This window comes from Theropithecus gelada, chromosome 20 (assembly GCF_003255815.1).
Source record: "Theropithecus gelada isolate Dixy chromosome 20, Tgel_1.0, whole genome shotgun sequence".
NCBI classification, from domain to species: Eukaryota; Metazoa; Chordata; class Mammalia; order Primates; family Cercopithecidae; genus Theropithecus; species Theropithecus gelada.
This window is the reverse complement of record NC_037688.1, coordinates 13,318,093-13,334,970: the sequence shown is the minus strand read 5'-3', so window position 1 is coordinate 13,334,970 and position 16,878 is coordinate 13,318,093. Positions and strand designations below refer to the sequence as shown.

At 34.0% G+C, this 16,878-nt stretch overlaps 1 protein-coding gene across 1 annotated transcript in view; it reads right to left on the bottom strand.

Annotated features, from left to right (window-relative positions):
- Positions 1-9,681: 9,681 nt before the first annotated feature.
- LPCAT2 (lysophosphatidylcholine acyltransferase 2) overlaps positions 9,682-16,878 on the bottom strand; it is a 77,648-nt gene continuing 70,451 nt past the window's right edge. Inside the window, exons 13-14 of the mRNA XM_025369461.1 lie at positions 15,764-15,899; positions 9,682-12,077 (exon numbers count right to left, since the gene is read on the bottom strand). Coding sequence (XP_025225246.1) covers positions 11,893-12,077; positions 15,764-15,899 — 321 coding nt within the window. The 3' untranslated portion in view covers positions 9,682-11,892. The remainder of the gene's footprint in view (positions 12,078-15,763; positions 15,900-16,878) is intronic.

Genomic DNA, 16,878 nt, shown 5'->3' with positions numbered 1-16,878 from the left:
ATTGATATGAGAAGATTTGATCTTGTCATTATGTTGCCAGCTAGTTATTATGCAGACTTGACTGTGTAGTTGCTTTATAGTGTCAACAGTCCATGTACTTAAGTGTGTTTCTGTGGTGGCTGGTAATGGTCTTTTGTTTCCATATTTAGCATTCCTCATGTAAGGACTTCTTGTAAGGTGTGTCTAGTGGCAACAAATTCTGTTAGCATTCACTTGTCTGAAAAGGATCTTATGTCTCCTTTGCTTACAAAGTTTAGATTGCTGAATGTAAAATTCTTGGTTGGAGTTTCTTTTCTTTAAGAATGCTGAATATAGGCCCACAATCTCTTTTGACTTATAGGGTTTCTTCTGATATTAAACTTTTCTTATATCTGTTACAAACTGCATAGCACTGGATTAACTTTAGCTATCTTGATAATTTAGTTTACATATTTAATCCATTTATATCAGTTTGCTTATTGGTTAATTTGGATTTATTTCAGTCATATTGTTTTTGTGATATTTACCTTGCTTCTTCCATGTTCTTGTCTCTTTTATGCACTAGTGGTTGCTTGATTTTTAATGAAATTAAAATTTTAAATTAAAATTCCCACAATAGTTTCCACATTTCACCAGCTGTTTCTGTTCTTTTCATGGTTCCCTTAAAATCTTAACACAGATAATTAATAAAATCTAAAGAAATCCAAATCTCAATCCTACTCCTGACTAAGGCTTTAAACCTGATCATAGTCCTCTCCTCTTTTATATGTTATGATTGTGTAGTATTTTAGTTCCACTTTGTTACTGATATTTATTCACTGTCCACTGTCTTCTCCTCTTCTTCCTCCTATTTCTTTTTCTTTACAGTCAATTTTTAAAAACGATTTATCTACCACTTATTTTATTTATCATTCTTCCTTGAATTTTGGTCTTTACATCAAGGTTCATTTTCTTTATTTTTGAAGTATATACTTAAGATGCTTCTTGAATAAATTATTTTTGTTACAAACTGTTTCTGTTTGTCTGAAAATAGCTTTATTTTACTCTCAATACTTAAAAATTATCTTAGTAGGATATACAATTCTAGGTCGACAGTTATTTTCTCTCAGCATTTTAAAGATACTATTCCACTGTCTTTTAGCTTTTGTGGTTGCTGCTGACAAATCTAGCAGTGCTACTGACAAGTTTGTTCCTTGGTAAGTAATATATTTACTTCTGGCTGCTTTAAAAATCTTCTTTTAGTTTCTGCAGTCCACTATGTTGAATTGAGGTACAGATTTCGTTTTATACATTTCCCTGGGGCTCATTACAGTTCTGAATCCAAGGGATTCACATTTGTTGACTCCAGAATAGTATTATCTATTAGTTCTTCAAACAATGCTTTTTTTTCCTCATTCTTACTACTCTCTTCTCAAATTCCAATGAAATCTGTGCCAATTATTCTTATTCTTGTATTTTTTTTAACCTTCTTTTCCTCATTTTTCTCTCTTTGCCTCTGTATGCTGCATTCTGGACAGTTTCTTCAAATCTATTATCAGTTTCCTAATTCTTTTGTAAAGCTGTGTCAGTATTTACAGTGTAACTAATCTATTTAGTGTAATATATAGTTCTATTTTCTAGATGCTCTATTTCTAGAAGCCTTTTTCAAATAGATCTGGTCTTTTTTATGGTACCATGTTCACTTCTCATAGTTTCATCATTTTATTAAACAGCCTTTAAAATCTTGCTTTAATTTTTATATTCAACAATTCTATAATCCAAAGATTCTGAGATTTTTCCCGATGTTTGTTTGTGCTGACTCTTGCCTTATCTCCTTGCATATTTCATAATTTTAGAACTTTGGTTTGGCTGGGCTTTACTTGGCAATCCATCACATGTTAGGTTGAAGATGTATCCTTCCAAAGATTTACATTTCTATCTAGTTGGTATCCCAGGGAATTCTTAATTTTCAGCATTGGGGATTCAGAGACCATATCAGTAAATTTCAAACTTTGAAAACATGTGAGGTCAGCTCTATATTTTAAAATGCTTGGGATGGAGGCAGTGAGGAAACTCTGCTTCCACCTATGATGGGATAGCTAGTACTTGGTTAGCCCTCTTGCTATAAAGTATTATTAAAATGAACAAAATATATGAAAACTATTTTCAGACTTCAGACAAGAGGCAATGCAGGACTATGATTCCCAAGAGAAGGAAAACAAATGAGGTGATATAATTACCACTCTGTTTTATTCTGTCTAGAAAATTTTCTGGACTGTTTTGTAGAGTGCAAGAGCCCAAACAGAATACAGAAGTGTCACTTAGCTAAGGAGACAGAGATTAGAGCCTGAGGAGGCTAAGTTGGTTGGAAAGTGTGGAGTATCGTACTGAGAAAAAGGAAGTTGGTTATAGATAGAGCTACAGAAATCTCTATAAGAAACCCCTTAAGTCTTTGGTTAACTATTGTTACAAACTGAATTGTGTCTTCATCCCCCTCACCTAAATTCATGTGTTGAAACCCTAGCCCTCAACGTGCCTGTCTGTGGAGACAGGGCCTTTAGAAAGGTAAGTTAAGGTTAAATGAGATCATAAGAGTTGTGCTCTAATGCAATAGGAATGGTGTCTTTATAAGAGAAACAGATACCAGAGTGCGCGCGCTCTCTCTCTCTCTCTCCAGACATGTATAGAGAGAAGAGATCATGTGAGGACACATGAGTAGGCAGCTGTCTATAAACCAGAAATCTTACCAGAAACCATCCTTAATAGCATCTTGATCTTGGACTTCTAACCACTAGAACAGTAAGAAAATAAATTTCTGGTTTGTTAAGCCTCCCAGTCTGTGTTATTTTGTTATGGCAGCCTAAGTAGACTAATATAGCTACTAAGCCACACATGCTCAGCGAAAGACTCCATGAGGCCAGATAAAGAACATCTATTGAAGAAACAAAAAAGTACTGAGGTAAGAATATCTACAAAGGAAGTTGTATATTGAATAACTACTGGAGCTCACATAAGGTTAGAACATAGAGCATAGAGCCAGAGCGTAGAGACTTTGTTGAATATCCAGGAGATTCAAAAGAGACCCTCAGAAAGGCTACACCTTAGGCACAAGGCTAATCTAATCCTAGAGTAAAGAATACTATGGCTCCTTTATTGTAAAACCTTAAAATAAGCCTAGAAAGAGCCAGGCTGATCTGCAAGTAAATTAACTACCTGGCAGAACAAAACTATACACTCGATTTAAGGATGACAGCCAAATCTAGACACTTAATAAAGTGGCATCCATAATGTCCAGGATATAACACAAAATTATCAGACATGTGAAGAAAAAGGAAATATGACCTATTACTAGGAGGAAAATCAGCTGATAGAAATAGAAACAGGAATAACAAAGACAGAATAGGAAATACGAATTTTAAAACTACATATAAATATATTCTAGAAATTTAGGAAATCTATGAACACAATGAGAGAATAGGAATTCTCATTAGCCAAATAGAAGCTAAGAAAAAAACTAAATAAAACTTCAATAAGCAAAAAAATGTGGTATCTGAAATGAAACATTTATACTGCAGTAGATACAATTGGTGAACTTGAAGAGCAACAAAAAATATGAAAACCAAAGCATACAGAAAAAGGAAGATGAAAAAAATTAACATAGACTCAGTGACCTATGGGGTAGTTCAAATGGTCTAACATATATGTAATTAGAGGAGAGAAATGAGAAAGATTAGGGGCAGAAAAATTATTTGAAAAAAAAATAGCTGAAAATTTTCCAAATTTCATGAAAACTCTAAACTTACAGATCCAAGCAATTCGATAAACCCCAAAAGCATAAAGAATATCACACTAAGGCAAATCATAATACAATTTTTCAAAACTAGTAATAAAGAAAAAAACATTAAAAGTAGCCTGATGATAAATTACATACAACAGAACTAGGAAGATAATTACTGTTAATTTATCATCAGAGACAATAAAAAGAAAAAGACAATGAAATCTGTAATGTACTAGAAGGAAAAAAAATCAACCTAGAATTCTGTATCCATCAAAAATATTCTACAAAAATGAAGCCAAATTAAAGACATATTTAGACAAAATAAAGTTGAGAGAGCTTATCAACAGAAGATTTGTGCTACAAGAACTCTTAAAGGAAGGTCCTCATGCTTAAGGAAAATGATGAAAAGTGGAACTACATAAAGAAATGAAGGGTGCCAGAAACAGTAAATATGTAGATAAATACAAAATACCTTTCTTTATCAAAGCCTTACTTTCTCTCAAGGGTAATTATTTATAACAAAAATAATTAAAGTGTCTTGTGGGGTTTAAAACACATAAATAACATATGACAATAGCACAAATAATAAGGTAGAGTAAAATGAAAGTATATTGTTGTAAGGTTCACATGCTATAGGTGAAAAAGTATACTATTATTTGAAAGTAGACTATATTACATTAAAGATACAGTTTAGATGTGAAAGATATTGTAAGCCTTGGAGCGACCATTAAAAATAGGTAATTATATCTAATAAGTCAAAAGAAAATATAAAGTGATAAAATGTCAAAAAAAAATGATTAATTCAAAAGAAGTCAGAAAAAGAAGAGAGAGTATCCTAGAACAGATGGAACAAACAAAACAAAAAGCAAGAACTAAGACTCTGTATGGTAGTAAACCTAACTGTATCAATAATTACATTAAATGTAGGTGGAGTAAATGCTCCAATTAAAAGACAGAAAGTGTCAGATAGAATAAAAAAATCAAGGCCTGAATGAGTCATAAAATGTTCATTTAAGAGATGTTTAAAAATATTTATTTAAAAAATAAGGACACAAGTTAATAGTAAAAGGATGAAAAAATATAAACCATGCAAACACTAATGATAAGAAAGTTGGCATGGTTGGAGTAGCTATGGTAACATTAGCAGCATTTATCAACATTATCAATATTTCATAATGATAAAAGGGTCAATTCATCAAGACAATGAAAATCATAAGTGATTATGAATCTAAGGGCAGGACATCAGACAAACTGACTGCTGATAAAACCATGGTTGCAGTTGACAATTTCAATATCCCCTTTTCAATAATTATAGAACAAGCGGACAAAACGTCAGTGAGGCTATAGAGGGTTTATATAGCATTACCAACTAACCGAACCTAATTTATATTTATTGAACATTACACTCAACAAATGCAGAATACATATTCCTTTCAAATGCACATGGGACATTCAACAAGACATACACAGACTGGGTCATAAAATGAGTTTTGAAACATTTTTTAATTGAAATTTTTTGAAAAATCAGAGATTCTTTCCCCCTGCTCCAACCAAGCACCCAGCCCAAGACGGAAAACTTTCCTCATTGTCTTTTTTGTCAGAAGATGGATTTTTCCAGTTCTTTCTTTTACTGAGCCTCTAACCCTTCATCTGTTTTTTCTCCTATGAGGTCTGAGTTTAACATTCCCACCTTATACAAAAAGCTTGTCTTTTGTCTTCCATAGCCAAAAAATACTAAGTCCCTTTGTTACTGAGATTGACAAATGTCTACAGGACAACTGTAACTTTTAGGCTTTTACACAGTTCTGGTTTTCAGCTGCTTTCCACTTTTGGCCATTGAGGAGTTCCCTCAGTATTTTGCATGTTCATCTTATGCATTTCAAAATACGTTTGTGATATTGTGTTCAGTATTCTAGGGGTTTTGTGCCCAGCAGGTTCTCAGGTTATCTAGTTTCCATGTTACTGGAAGTTAAAGCCTGTCAAACAATTGTTTGGTTATTTTAAGGGTTCAGGTTACTTTGGCTGAATCAAACAACCCTTTATTTAGAGTCAGGCAGACTTGGGTTTGAAATCTAGCTCTGGTATTCACCAGTTATGTAACTCTGAGCAAGTGATGAAACTTCTCTGAGCCTTAATTTACATATGAGTTTTAGAGATCATAAGTCTGGGTTTTCAAGTTTGTTGTAAGGATTGTCTCTAATCTTACACAATACAAGGCAGAATAAGCAAAAAAAAATTAATGTTATCATTATTCATTCATTCATCAAAGATCGAGTGTTTACTATGTGTCAGGCATACCTTCTATGTGCTAGGAATAACAGACAATAAATGTATAAACAAGTAAATAATTTCATGTAAGTTCAAGTGTAATAACAAAACAGGTAGTGGGATTGAGAATGTCTGTAGAAACATAATGGGCATTTCTAATTAGTGATTAGAGTTCCTACTGGATGATGTGACATTTGATTTAAAATCTGAACCAAGATGAAAACGTTCTGAAATTAGTGTGGTGATGGTTGTACAACTCTGTGAATATAGTAAAAACATTAAAATGTATGCCTTAAATGGATAAATTGTATGTATCTGAATTATATCTCAATGAAGCTGTTTGTTCAAAAGACTAAATGAAGAAGAGAAAGCCAGATAAAAATCCTGGGGAAGAACACTGTAGCTAAGAGAACAGCAGCACAAAACTCTGAGGCTAGAATAGGGCATTAGCCAGTTTGAAGAAAAGATTTGCTGGTAGGAGTTTAATGAGGGAGGAGATTGGAGACAGTTGAGATTTAGACTGTGGGTACGAGCCAGACTCAACACCCTATTTAAGGGTGACAGGGCTTTGTAGGCCATGTGGAATATTTTGATTTTTTTTCCAAAATGCAATGGGCCTTTGAAAAAAATTAAACTGGAGAAGTGATGTCTGGTTTATGCTTTGAAATAATCACTGTGCTTTCCATAAGGCAAGAGAATTAACAGGATAGAAAAAGCACAAACAGGAAGAAAAGGAAAGGAGATAATTCCACGGTAACTAGAATGAAGTCCTAGGTATCCTACTTTTGACTTAGTCCTCAGTTCCCTCAAACTCTACTTTTTTGATTATATTCTTATTTTGAGAACAGAGGTGTGACCAAAAGGGCCATGACAGCAGAAGGACTGATAAGAAGTAGAGAATTCATGCTCTACCACTACCCACAAAGGAAAAAAATTATTGTAGTATCCTGAAGTTCAAATTGTCTCTGATTTCCAGTACCTGGACTACTCAGAAGGTTTTGACATTTTTGGCTGACTGAAAATAGGCCATTCTAAACCGTCTCTGTCTTCCATTTAAAAACTAAGTCAACATTTGATATATATCATTCATCAGTAAGAAAATATATGGCAGAAGCTAAATCTATAAATTCTATAAATCAGGCAGCTGTATTGTTTTATATAAATGATTAAAAGTATGGCCTTTACAATCAGACAAAATTTGATTTAAGCTTTGTCATTTAATGAGTGACTTAGAAATAGTTTTAAATTTTGTTAAATAAAATAAGGGACAAACAAAACTATGAGTCATTGAGGTTCAAATGAGTTGAACTGTAAATAAGATGTCTGTACATCACTTAGCACAATGACTAATACATAGTAGGCCAATAGGTAATCCAAATAGGTAGCAATTATAATTATTATTGCTTATTGTAATAATTGTTGTTTGTTACTTTTACAAAGGAAAAAATATTTTGAAAAGATGAAATCTACTCACCTTTAAAAGACACGAACCTGTTAACTTCATATAAAATTACCTTCAGGCTAAGTTATGGTTAAAATTACCATACTCGATGTAATCTATAATAATATCAAAATTTTCCTGTAATAAAAGTAGTTTCAAACCAATTTTAATAATTATAAAATCTTCAGCAGATTTTTCAGTAAGTTTTAGCAAACTATTTCTAATTATGAACTACTATGGAATATTGAGTTGGATTTTTTAATAGATCCCAAATGAAAGTCAAACTCATATGGAGAGGTGAAGCCAGCTGGGCTTCTGGGTCGGGTGGGGTCTTGGAGAACTTTTCCGTTTAGCTAGAGGATTGTAAATGCACCAATCAGCACTCTGTGTCTAGCTAGAGGATTGTAAATGCACCAATCAGCATTCTGTAAAAATGGACCAATCAGCACTCTGTAAGATGGACCAATCAGCAGGACCTAGGTGGGGCCAAATAAGGGAATAAAAGTTGGCCACCTGGGCAAATAGTGGCGACCGGCTTGGGTCACCTTCCACACTGTGGAAGCTCTATTCTTTTGCTCTTCACAAGAAATCTTGCTGCTGCTCACTCTTTGGGTTCGCACCAACTTTAAGAGCTGTAACACTCACTGTGAGGTCTGCAGCTTCATTCTTGAAGTCAGCGAGACCAGGAACCCACAAGGAGGAACCACCACCTCGGGACACACCACGTTTAAGAGCTGTAACACTCACCATGAAATCCGCGGCTTCATTCTTGAAGTCAGCAAGACCAAGAACCCACCAGAAGAAATAAATTCTAGACACAGTATGTTTAATATTAGAAGAATGATTACACATAGTTTGTTACAGATTTCCAAAAAACAGTAGGTACACTTTTTAAAATTTACATTTGCAGAGAATTTTAATGACATTGAAAAATGTTATGCTATAAGTGAAAAAGTAGAATATAAAACAGCATATACACATTGTTGTTTTGAAAATGTAAGAAACTTTGAAAAAAGATGGAGTAAAATATGTGTAAAATTGGTAATAGTTGATTTAAAGTGGTAGAAGTAAACTTAATTTTTTCTGTTTATATTTTTCTCTACCTTTTTAATTTTGCTAATGTGCATAGGTTCCTTCAAAATAAGAAAATGATAAAGTTAATACGTTATAAAAAATAGGGAGCTGGCTGAAGTGCAATGGAGACAATTTGTTAGAACATGTTGGTTGTTACACAGACACTTGAGAGGTTTGTTGGGAGAGAACGATTACCTAGGAACAAGAGTTACAGTAAATGAGGTAAAAAGGGCAAAAGTTCTTCAGATTACTATCCTATTTACCAAAGTTTGTGATACGTATTTTGCATATATATGAAGAGTTTCACCTCTATCAAGCCATAGCACTTATTTATCACTCTGATATAACAATTTAACAAAAACTTGAGGCATTCATTCAAATGCGCAGAAAAGGAAACAAATGTAAAAAGTCTGCTTTCCCGGGAATGGTCTTGTACCAGTATCTTTCTATCCATGTTAGCATTTTCTATATAAGAAACAAATACCCAAAGACTTTTGTAGTAGAGAGTCCCTCTGTTCCAATATAGTCAATGCCCTTCTATTTGAGCATCAATTAATAGCCTTCAATGAACCACCTTGCATTCGGTAATAGTTTGAAGGTGAGAGTTCTGATTCTGGGAATCAGATAGCTTTACTGCTGTGCCTCATGCAGAGAGTAGAACAGATGTCTTCTAAAAGGGAGGCAGTCTCCTTTAAATATCCATAAGAGCTAGCATTATCATCACACTCAGCCTTATAAGGCTCTAAAAGCAGTGGCAGAGGAGGACTAAACACACATAATGCGAGCAACTTGGTCTATAAGCAGTCAGTATGTCATTATCCTTCAACAGAGCTGTTTCAATTGAATTTTTATGGTTTCGAGGTTTTAGGATAAAATATTTCTCACTTCAAAGAGTATTTTTTTATATTATTATATGAAACCATGGTGCATTTAACTGACTTAATAAAATGTAATTCTTACTTTAAATCTTAAGAGGAGAAAAGCCTCTGTGAAAGAAATCTTTGTTATTAGCAAGGCATATAAGCAGAGTCCTGGTCTGCAATAATATTGATGATCATGACTTGTGTTACTATATAAAATTCAACCAGTTAAAATTCAATGTCTATAAGAATATTGCTACTTTTGGCAAAATTTGAGTTTTTCATTAGAGTAAAACTATTTCTGACATTTCATAAAGCTTAATGCAAACAAAGATGATAAATCATATTCACAAATATGTAAACATGATACTAAAAAGGTATATTACATTCAAGACAAAATGGCAGAACCAGAATTTTTTTAATTGCTAAGAATTTTATGTAGCAAGTTTGTTTATTCAGTAACATAATCACAAAATAGAAATATCACATTCACAGAAATGGAAATAAAGAGCATAAAATATTATTCTAAAACAGAAAAGCAGTGGGATCACTTTCAAGAGCGTCATAGAAAACCTTTAATTTACAGTGCTATGCTTTCATGATTAATAGGATTAATGTGTGGTTTTTCTTTGATAAAAGTCATGATTTTTTAGTATTACATACATTCATTGCATATGACAGACACTATGATAAAGACATACTGTTCTAATTACTTAAACAATTATTTTGGCTCATTGAACACCTTGTTTAAATAGCTTTAAGACATATAAGAGGCAAATAATTACATATACCTAAGGATAAAATTTTCAGGTATTTAATTATCCAAACACACATTTACTCATTAAATTAGAACACTAACTGCTTCATATGTAAAACTAGTTTGAAATCATGACTCTTGATTAAACACATACTTCAACATCTCTCATGAGACTTCCCAACTTCAAAAATGACTTTAAAAAATTAGCTTGGAGGTGAATCACCAATACATTCAGAAACACAGACAAAACAAGGAGTTTTATTTCAAAGACTGAATTCAGAAAATAAGCCAACTATTCTTGTACATTATATTAATAAATTGGTTCTTTGTTGAAAATCTCAAAGGTGAATGATATTAGCAATATGCATGTATGAGACCCATTAAAAATGGCAATTCAGAAAAATTATTGCTTAACCTACAGGAAAAATGTTGCTGTTGGATTCCTGCCTGGGTCTTAAATTGTGGTCTTGCATTAATAAAGTAGGTTTTTTGATTCCCTAGTTTTGGGTGATACTTTGAAACCTTTTGTGTTTTCTGTGAAGATACTTCACACAAGTTCTAAAATTTGAGAGTCTACTTAACAAAATAAAATTCCCACTTGGAAGATAATATATTAATTCTAATATGATATAAATAGAACAAATCTGATTCATTTATAGGGCAAGTGCTACATTCTGAACTATCTAACTCAAATTAAATTCAACTCTGTGGCAAACAATTCATTTTCTCATTAGCCAATCAACGTTACCTTCAATAAGGCAATTCCCATTTACCCTCGGGCCATAGCAGTTGTCTTAAAACCAAGTTCTAAACCTGTAGTTCATGTAAAAGGATATGATTTCCTTAGCAAGTAGTTAAGAAAATCTACAACAGGCCGGGCACGGTGGCTCACGCCTGTGATCCCAGCACTTTGGGAGGCTGAGATGGGTGGATCACCTGAGGTCAGGAGTTCGAAACCAGCCTGGCCAACATGGCAAAACCACATCTCTACTAAAAATATAAAAATTAGTGGGTGTGGTGGTGGGCACGTGTAATCCCAGCTACTCGGGAGTCTGAGGCATGAGAATCACTTGAACCCGGGAGGTGGAGGTTGCAGTGAGCCAAGATCGCACCACTGCACTCCAGCCTAAGTGACAGAGTAAGACTCCACCTCAAAAAACAAAAGAGAAAAAAACTACAATAGAGATGTATGTTAAAGAGAATATAAGTTCTTAAGAAGTTGCATCTAATTAATGAAGCTCTCCCTTCCCATATTCAGTGATCCAAGACACTGAAATTTAAATGGAAAATGAATCTTTAAAGTTATAGATGTAAAATTCTCAGATTCTTCATTCTTATTTCCCAAATGGAAAAGGATTAGAAATAATAGAATATTATTGATTTTTAGAGGAAAGTAGATTAAAAAGTGTTTATATTTTTAAAACTTTATATAAGGTTGCTCAATCCTCACCAATAGTAAGACCATTGCATTCATTTGTATATGCAAATTAAACCGGAAAATCCATAAAAACATATGTATCACCTGTAAACGAATCAGTAAAGTACGATATAATATAAAAGAAAAAGAAATATTGCTTGATTTTTTCCAATAAAAGCAAGGTTAATAAAAACATTTTTAGTAAGAAAATCTATCATTTTTATTTAAAAAATCTTTCAATTTTAAACATCATTACCAACACATTAAAAGTATTATCAATAAGTGCCTTTACAATTTCAAGCAAAAGCTACTGTGTTTTCCTTATTGGAAATACTGCTTTCAGTCATCTTTTTTGTCTGAGGCACTCTCTTCATGCTTTTCAGGGCTGACTTTATTACTGGCAATGGAGGGGGTTGTCTGGACTTCTTTTGGTAATGAAAACACATGGCACGTCTGGAGGTCTAGGTATGTTGTAAATATCTTAGCATATTCTGGATGCCTTAAGGCAAAACTTTTAAATTCCTCTAGAAGAGAAAGAAAAAAAATCCAATAAGTTGGGGTGAATCTTCTTTTGACATGATGCAGATTAATAAATGACTCTAATAATGCAATTATTGCAAAATTCTACTACTCAACACACGAATATTGCTGATGAAAATAAAAGTTGTACAACCACTTTGGGAGATAGTTTTTCCATTATTTAGTCAAGTTGAAGATATACATACTCTTTGACCCATTAATTCTACTCTGAGGTATATATCCTAGAGAAATTTGTGCATATTGTACTCTGAGAGACATGCATGAGAATGTTCACAGCAACATTATTTATAATAGATAAAAAATAAAAACAACTTGGATGTCCATCAACAGTAGAAATGCATAAATAAATTGTGTCATACTCATGGAACATAAGGCTATAAGGCAATGAAAATGAATGAACAGCTAGTAGTCACAATGTGGATTAATCTTAAAGCCATAATGTTTAATGAAAAAAGCAAGATATAAAGTAACACATAATTGTATCAGTCTATTTATATAAAGTTCAAAAACTTAGACAAAACTAAAATTTAATATTTAAAGAGACATACTTTAGGGGTGAACTGTTAAAGTAAAATAAAGCAAGGCAGAGATTCCTTTTTAAGTCAGGATAACAACCCTCTTCTTTAAGAGAGAGGTAGAGGTGTGGTTGGGAAAGGGCACACAGAGGTTTCTGGAGTTGTGGAAAAGCTCTATTTCTTGACTTGAATGGTAGTTACACAGGTGTTCACTTTATAAAACTTCATTGTGCGTTATATGTTTTATTTAGTTTTCTGTATTTTTGTTATTTCTAGCAATTTAAAAAATTTTAAAAAATTCTATTACCCACCACTTTCTATAACTGGTTTTTAGAATTGTTTGAGCCCTTAACTCTGGTACAGAAAAACAGTCTTAAAAAGCTGAGCCTTGATTTATAATCAATAATGGATAGGAAAGTGTACAATATATAATAATCATACCACAAGACCTCCAAGTAAAGGAGTTCTTTTTATCTCAAGTGTTTTAGAAGCTGGGATAGGGCTATAAAAGGCTTAGTTAATTATCAGGATTTGAACCTCAATCCTCCAGTAACCTGGAGTTTCTGAAATATTATTCTGTCTTCTATTTTTAAATCCTTCTACTCTCTACTTTTGAGTGGATAAAACTTTATTGAGCTTATTACAGCAAAGACAGCATGGTCTTTGGATTAGTTGCCATTTGGCTCTATAATAAAATAATTTTAACTTTAATGTTTAAATTTAAATAAATTTAATGTCCTATTTCTAGCCATTTACTTTTTAAAAATCCTCTGATAAGCAAGGGTCTGCGTCATGACACATTAGACTACCTTACTCTTGAATATAAAAGGTCTTAGTCTGCAGTGACCTGTGATCATGCCATTGCACTCCAGCCTGGGCAACAGAGTGAGACCCTATCTCAAAAAAAACAAATATACAAACAGGTCTTAGTGATGAGGAAGTCACCAGATTGAACCCAAATCATTATTTGCAATTGCAATGTTGTTTTGCATTAATAAACCACTTTTTATTTCTAAATCAGGCGAACTACTAATTGTTCTTTATTAACTTCCAAAATAAAGTTTCTAGTTTCCAGGGATACATTATAGAAAAAAATAAAAATAAAGTTTCATCTACATGAGTCTGTTTCAATGACAGAGACACATAGAAGACTTAAGTGACTTTGAAGATAAGTGAGCATGACAGTTGATTTACTGAAACCAAGAACTTTAATTTCAAGACTTGTGCTATGGCCAAAAGATCAAGATCTTCTGTTGGGATGTCAGTGGCATTAAAGAGTAACTCATTTCTAGAAGTCCTGTGATTGACTCTACGTGGAATTTGAGCATTAATTTAGATAACAGAAAACTGAAAATAAAGTAATTTAAGGCAGCAGTCCCCAGCCATTTTGGCATCAGGGACTGGTTTCATGGAAGACAATTTTTCCATGGATGGTAAAGGGGATGGAGGAGATGGTTTTAGAATGAAACTGTTCAACCTCAGATCATCAGGGACTGGATTCTTATAAGGAGCATGCAACCTAGATCCCTCGCATGCGCAGTTCACAATAGGGTTCATGCACTCCGACGAGAATCTAACGCCTCCACTGATCAGACAGGAGGCAGAGTTCAGGCAATAATGCTCACTCGCCTGCCACTCACCTCCTGCTGTGCAACTCTGTTCCTAACGGCCACAGATCAGTACCGGTCCATGGCCCAAGGGTTGGGAACCCCTGATTTAAAGGATCACATTTAAACAATTTAAATGGTCACATTCATGACAGATATCAATATCTACTTTTTAAACAAAATTATACTTAAATACTTCAAACATGCTTGAAAAAAATAGCAGATTTGCCTATTTGCAGAATAAGGGGAGATATTCTATATTCTGCAAAGAAAAAGGTTGAACTCCAAAAAACAAAGCAGATTTCCCTGTAAAATTACTTAAATCAACAGGTTATAATGGGTTTTCTACAAATCATTTTTAGTATTAGCTTCCACTGAAGTAGTTATTCCAATAGTTTTTCAAAATGTAGTAGTTTAGAGTAATAGTCTTACTTATGAAAAGAAAATAGCCAGGGAAGAATTAGTACAAATGAGTTTATGACTCATAAGTTTCATTTCAGTATTTATACTTCCCATTTTATGCTATTTTTTCAAATGAACTCAATAGATTAAGTGCTCTAGGCATTTAATTATCTAAATGACAGTAATTAAAAGTAAGAGAAGTATGTGATCTACTTTTCCCATCCCATGAAAGTTAACAAGCTGAAACTCTTGAACACCATAAGGAAAGAGTAATTAAAGAAGAGTCTCCCTCCAGCCTCAGGGGAAAGACTGGGGAAGATAAGCCAGCTTGACATCCATGACCACATCAAACCCAAGATGGGGAAACAATTATCTTGGCCTCTCCATTGAGGTGTGTTTCTCAACAACTACACTGTGAATATAGAGAAACTTCAGCCCAGTGCAACTTGTTTTGATGGGTGGACTTGAGTCATCAAGAGAAAAGACAGTTACTGATGGATAGACCTGCCACTTTGCCACAGGGTCTTTCTCCCTGATAGACCCTAACTCACAGGCGCTGCTAGCAAGATGGCATGAGACAAGGAATGTGAAACGTTACATAGGTCACTAATAGTAAACATCAATAAATGGTTTAGCTACTATTATTGTTGGTGCCTCAGTCCATGTTCCTTTACTATAGTTGCAACCTATTTGGTTTACTTGTTCAGTTTTGCCTGGCCACACTGACACACTTTACAGTGAGAGCACTAAAGTATAGAGTCAATAGTGCAGGCTCCAAAGCCAAACTGTTTTGGTTTTTGAATTGTGGTTCTGATGTTCTTTAGCTAAATTATCTTAGATAAGTTACTTAAATTCTTTGCATTTTAGTAAAATAAGAATAATTAAGAATACCGATTAGATAGGCTTGCTATAAAGGTTAAATGGGTTAATATATATAAAATGTTTAGAAGAGTGCCTAGCATATAAGTCCTCAATAATTAGCTATTACTATTATGCCATTACTACTATTATTACTGTGGTCATCATTATTACTATTATGTCTATTATTAATGTAATTAGTTAAGACAAACAGCACTCATGATCATCAGTCCATAGTCTGGATGCCCTCCTTGTAAACTAAGTCAGGAGGCCAAATTGCCTACTCACCATAGGAAATTGAGTCCCCTTGGGCTATTTCCTTGAAGAGACCAGAAACATCAAGGTCAGGCACTCCAAGGGAAGCCTGTAGAATGGTAGAGAACTCTTCCTCTGTTATGTAGCCATCCTCATCAACATCAAAGAGCTGAAGAAAATAAAATGTAAGAATTAGTTCCCTCAGGGTCATAGTGGTAGGGAATAATCTTAGAAACATAAAGTCTTTAATAATTCAAACATCTACTGTGGCACGGGCTAGAAATATGTATATTAAGAAAGTATCATCTCTGCTACCCTCACAACACCTGTAGCTTGATGGTTGAGAGAGACAGGATTAAAACAGGAGCTATACTGATGGTACATAACAGGGGAGCTCCACGGGGAACATAATGAATCCTACCCAGAGAGGTCCAAGAAGGCTTCACAGGAGTTGACATTTGAGTTGGGTCTTAGAACATTAAGAGAAGTTCCCAGAATATACAGGGAATGGCAAGTGATTGCTTGGGGCTCCAGTCAGGAGATAGAGACAAACAGGAATCAGATCATGGTGTATATATAATTCCTCACCAAATCCTGTAGGATTATAATGGGAGTGAAGGTAGTGTGATCCCATGAGAACTGAGAAAACTTTGAGGCAGAGTATGGAGGATGAATTGGGAGCAAGAGGTTGATAAAACCAGAGGCAGGAAAACTAATTAAGAGTCTGATTTTGAGATGTAGGAAGGATAGGAAGGGATAGAATTCATAAAAAGCAAAGACAAGACTTGCATATCAATAAGGGGTCTGTAGTGATGGAAAGGACAGAAGTAAAAATGATATCTTCTAGCTTAGGCAACTGGGTGAAAGCTGATTACGTTAACCAAAGTGGGAAAACAGAACAAGTGCCAATGAGATCAAGAATTAGATCTAGATAGGTTAAATTTGAATCAGAGGTTCCAGGAGTAAATAAGAGATTCAGAATATCAGTTTAGGAAACTGAGGAGTCTTGAGATATGAATTTGGGTAAACATGGAAACTATAGGCATGTTTCAGCTTATCTGTAGAGAATGCACAAAGTAAAGCAAGGCCTGGGAACAGCAACAGTTGAGGTATGAGTAGTGAAGAGGAACTGACAGAAAAGGCTTAGA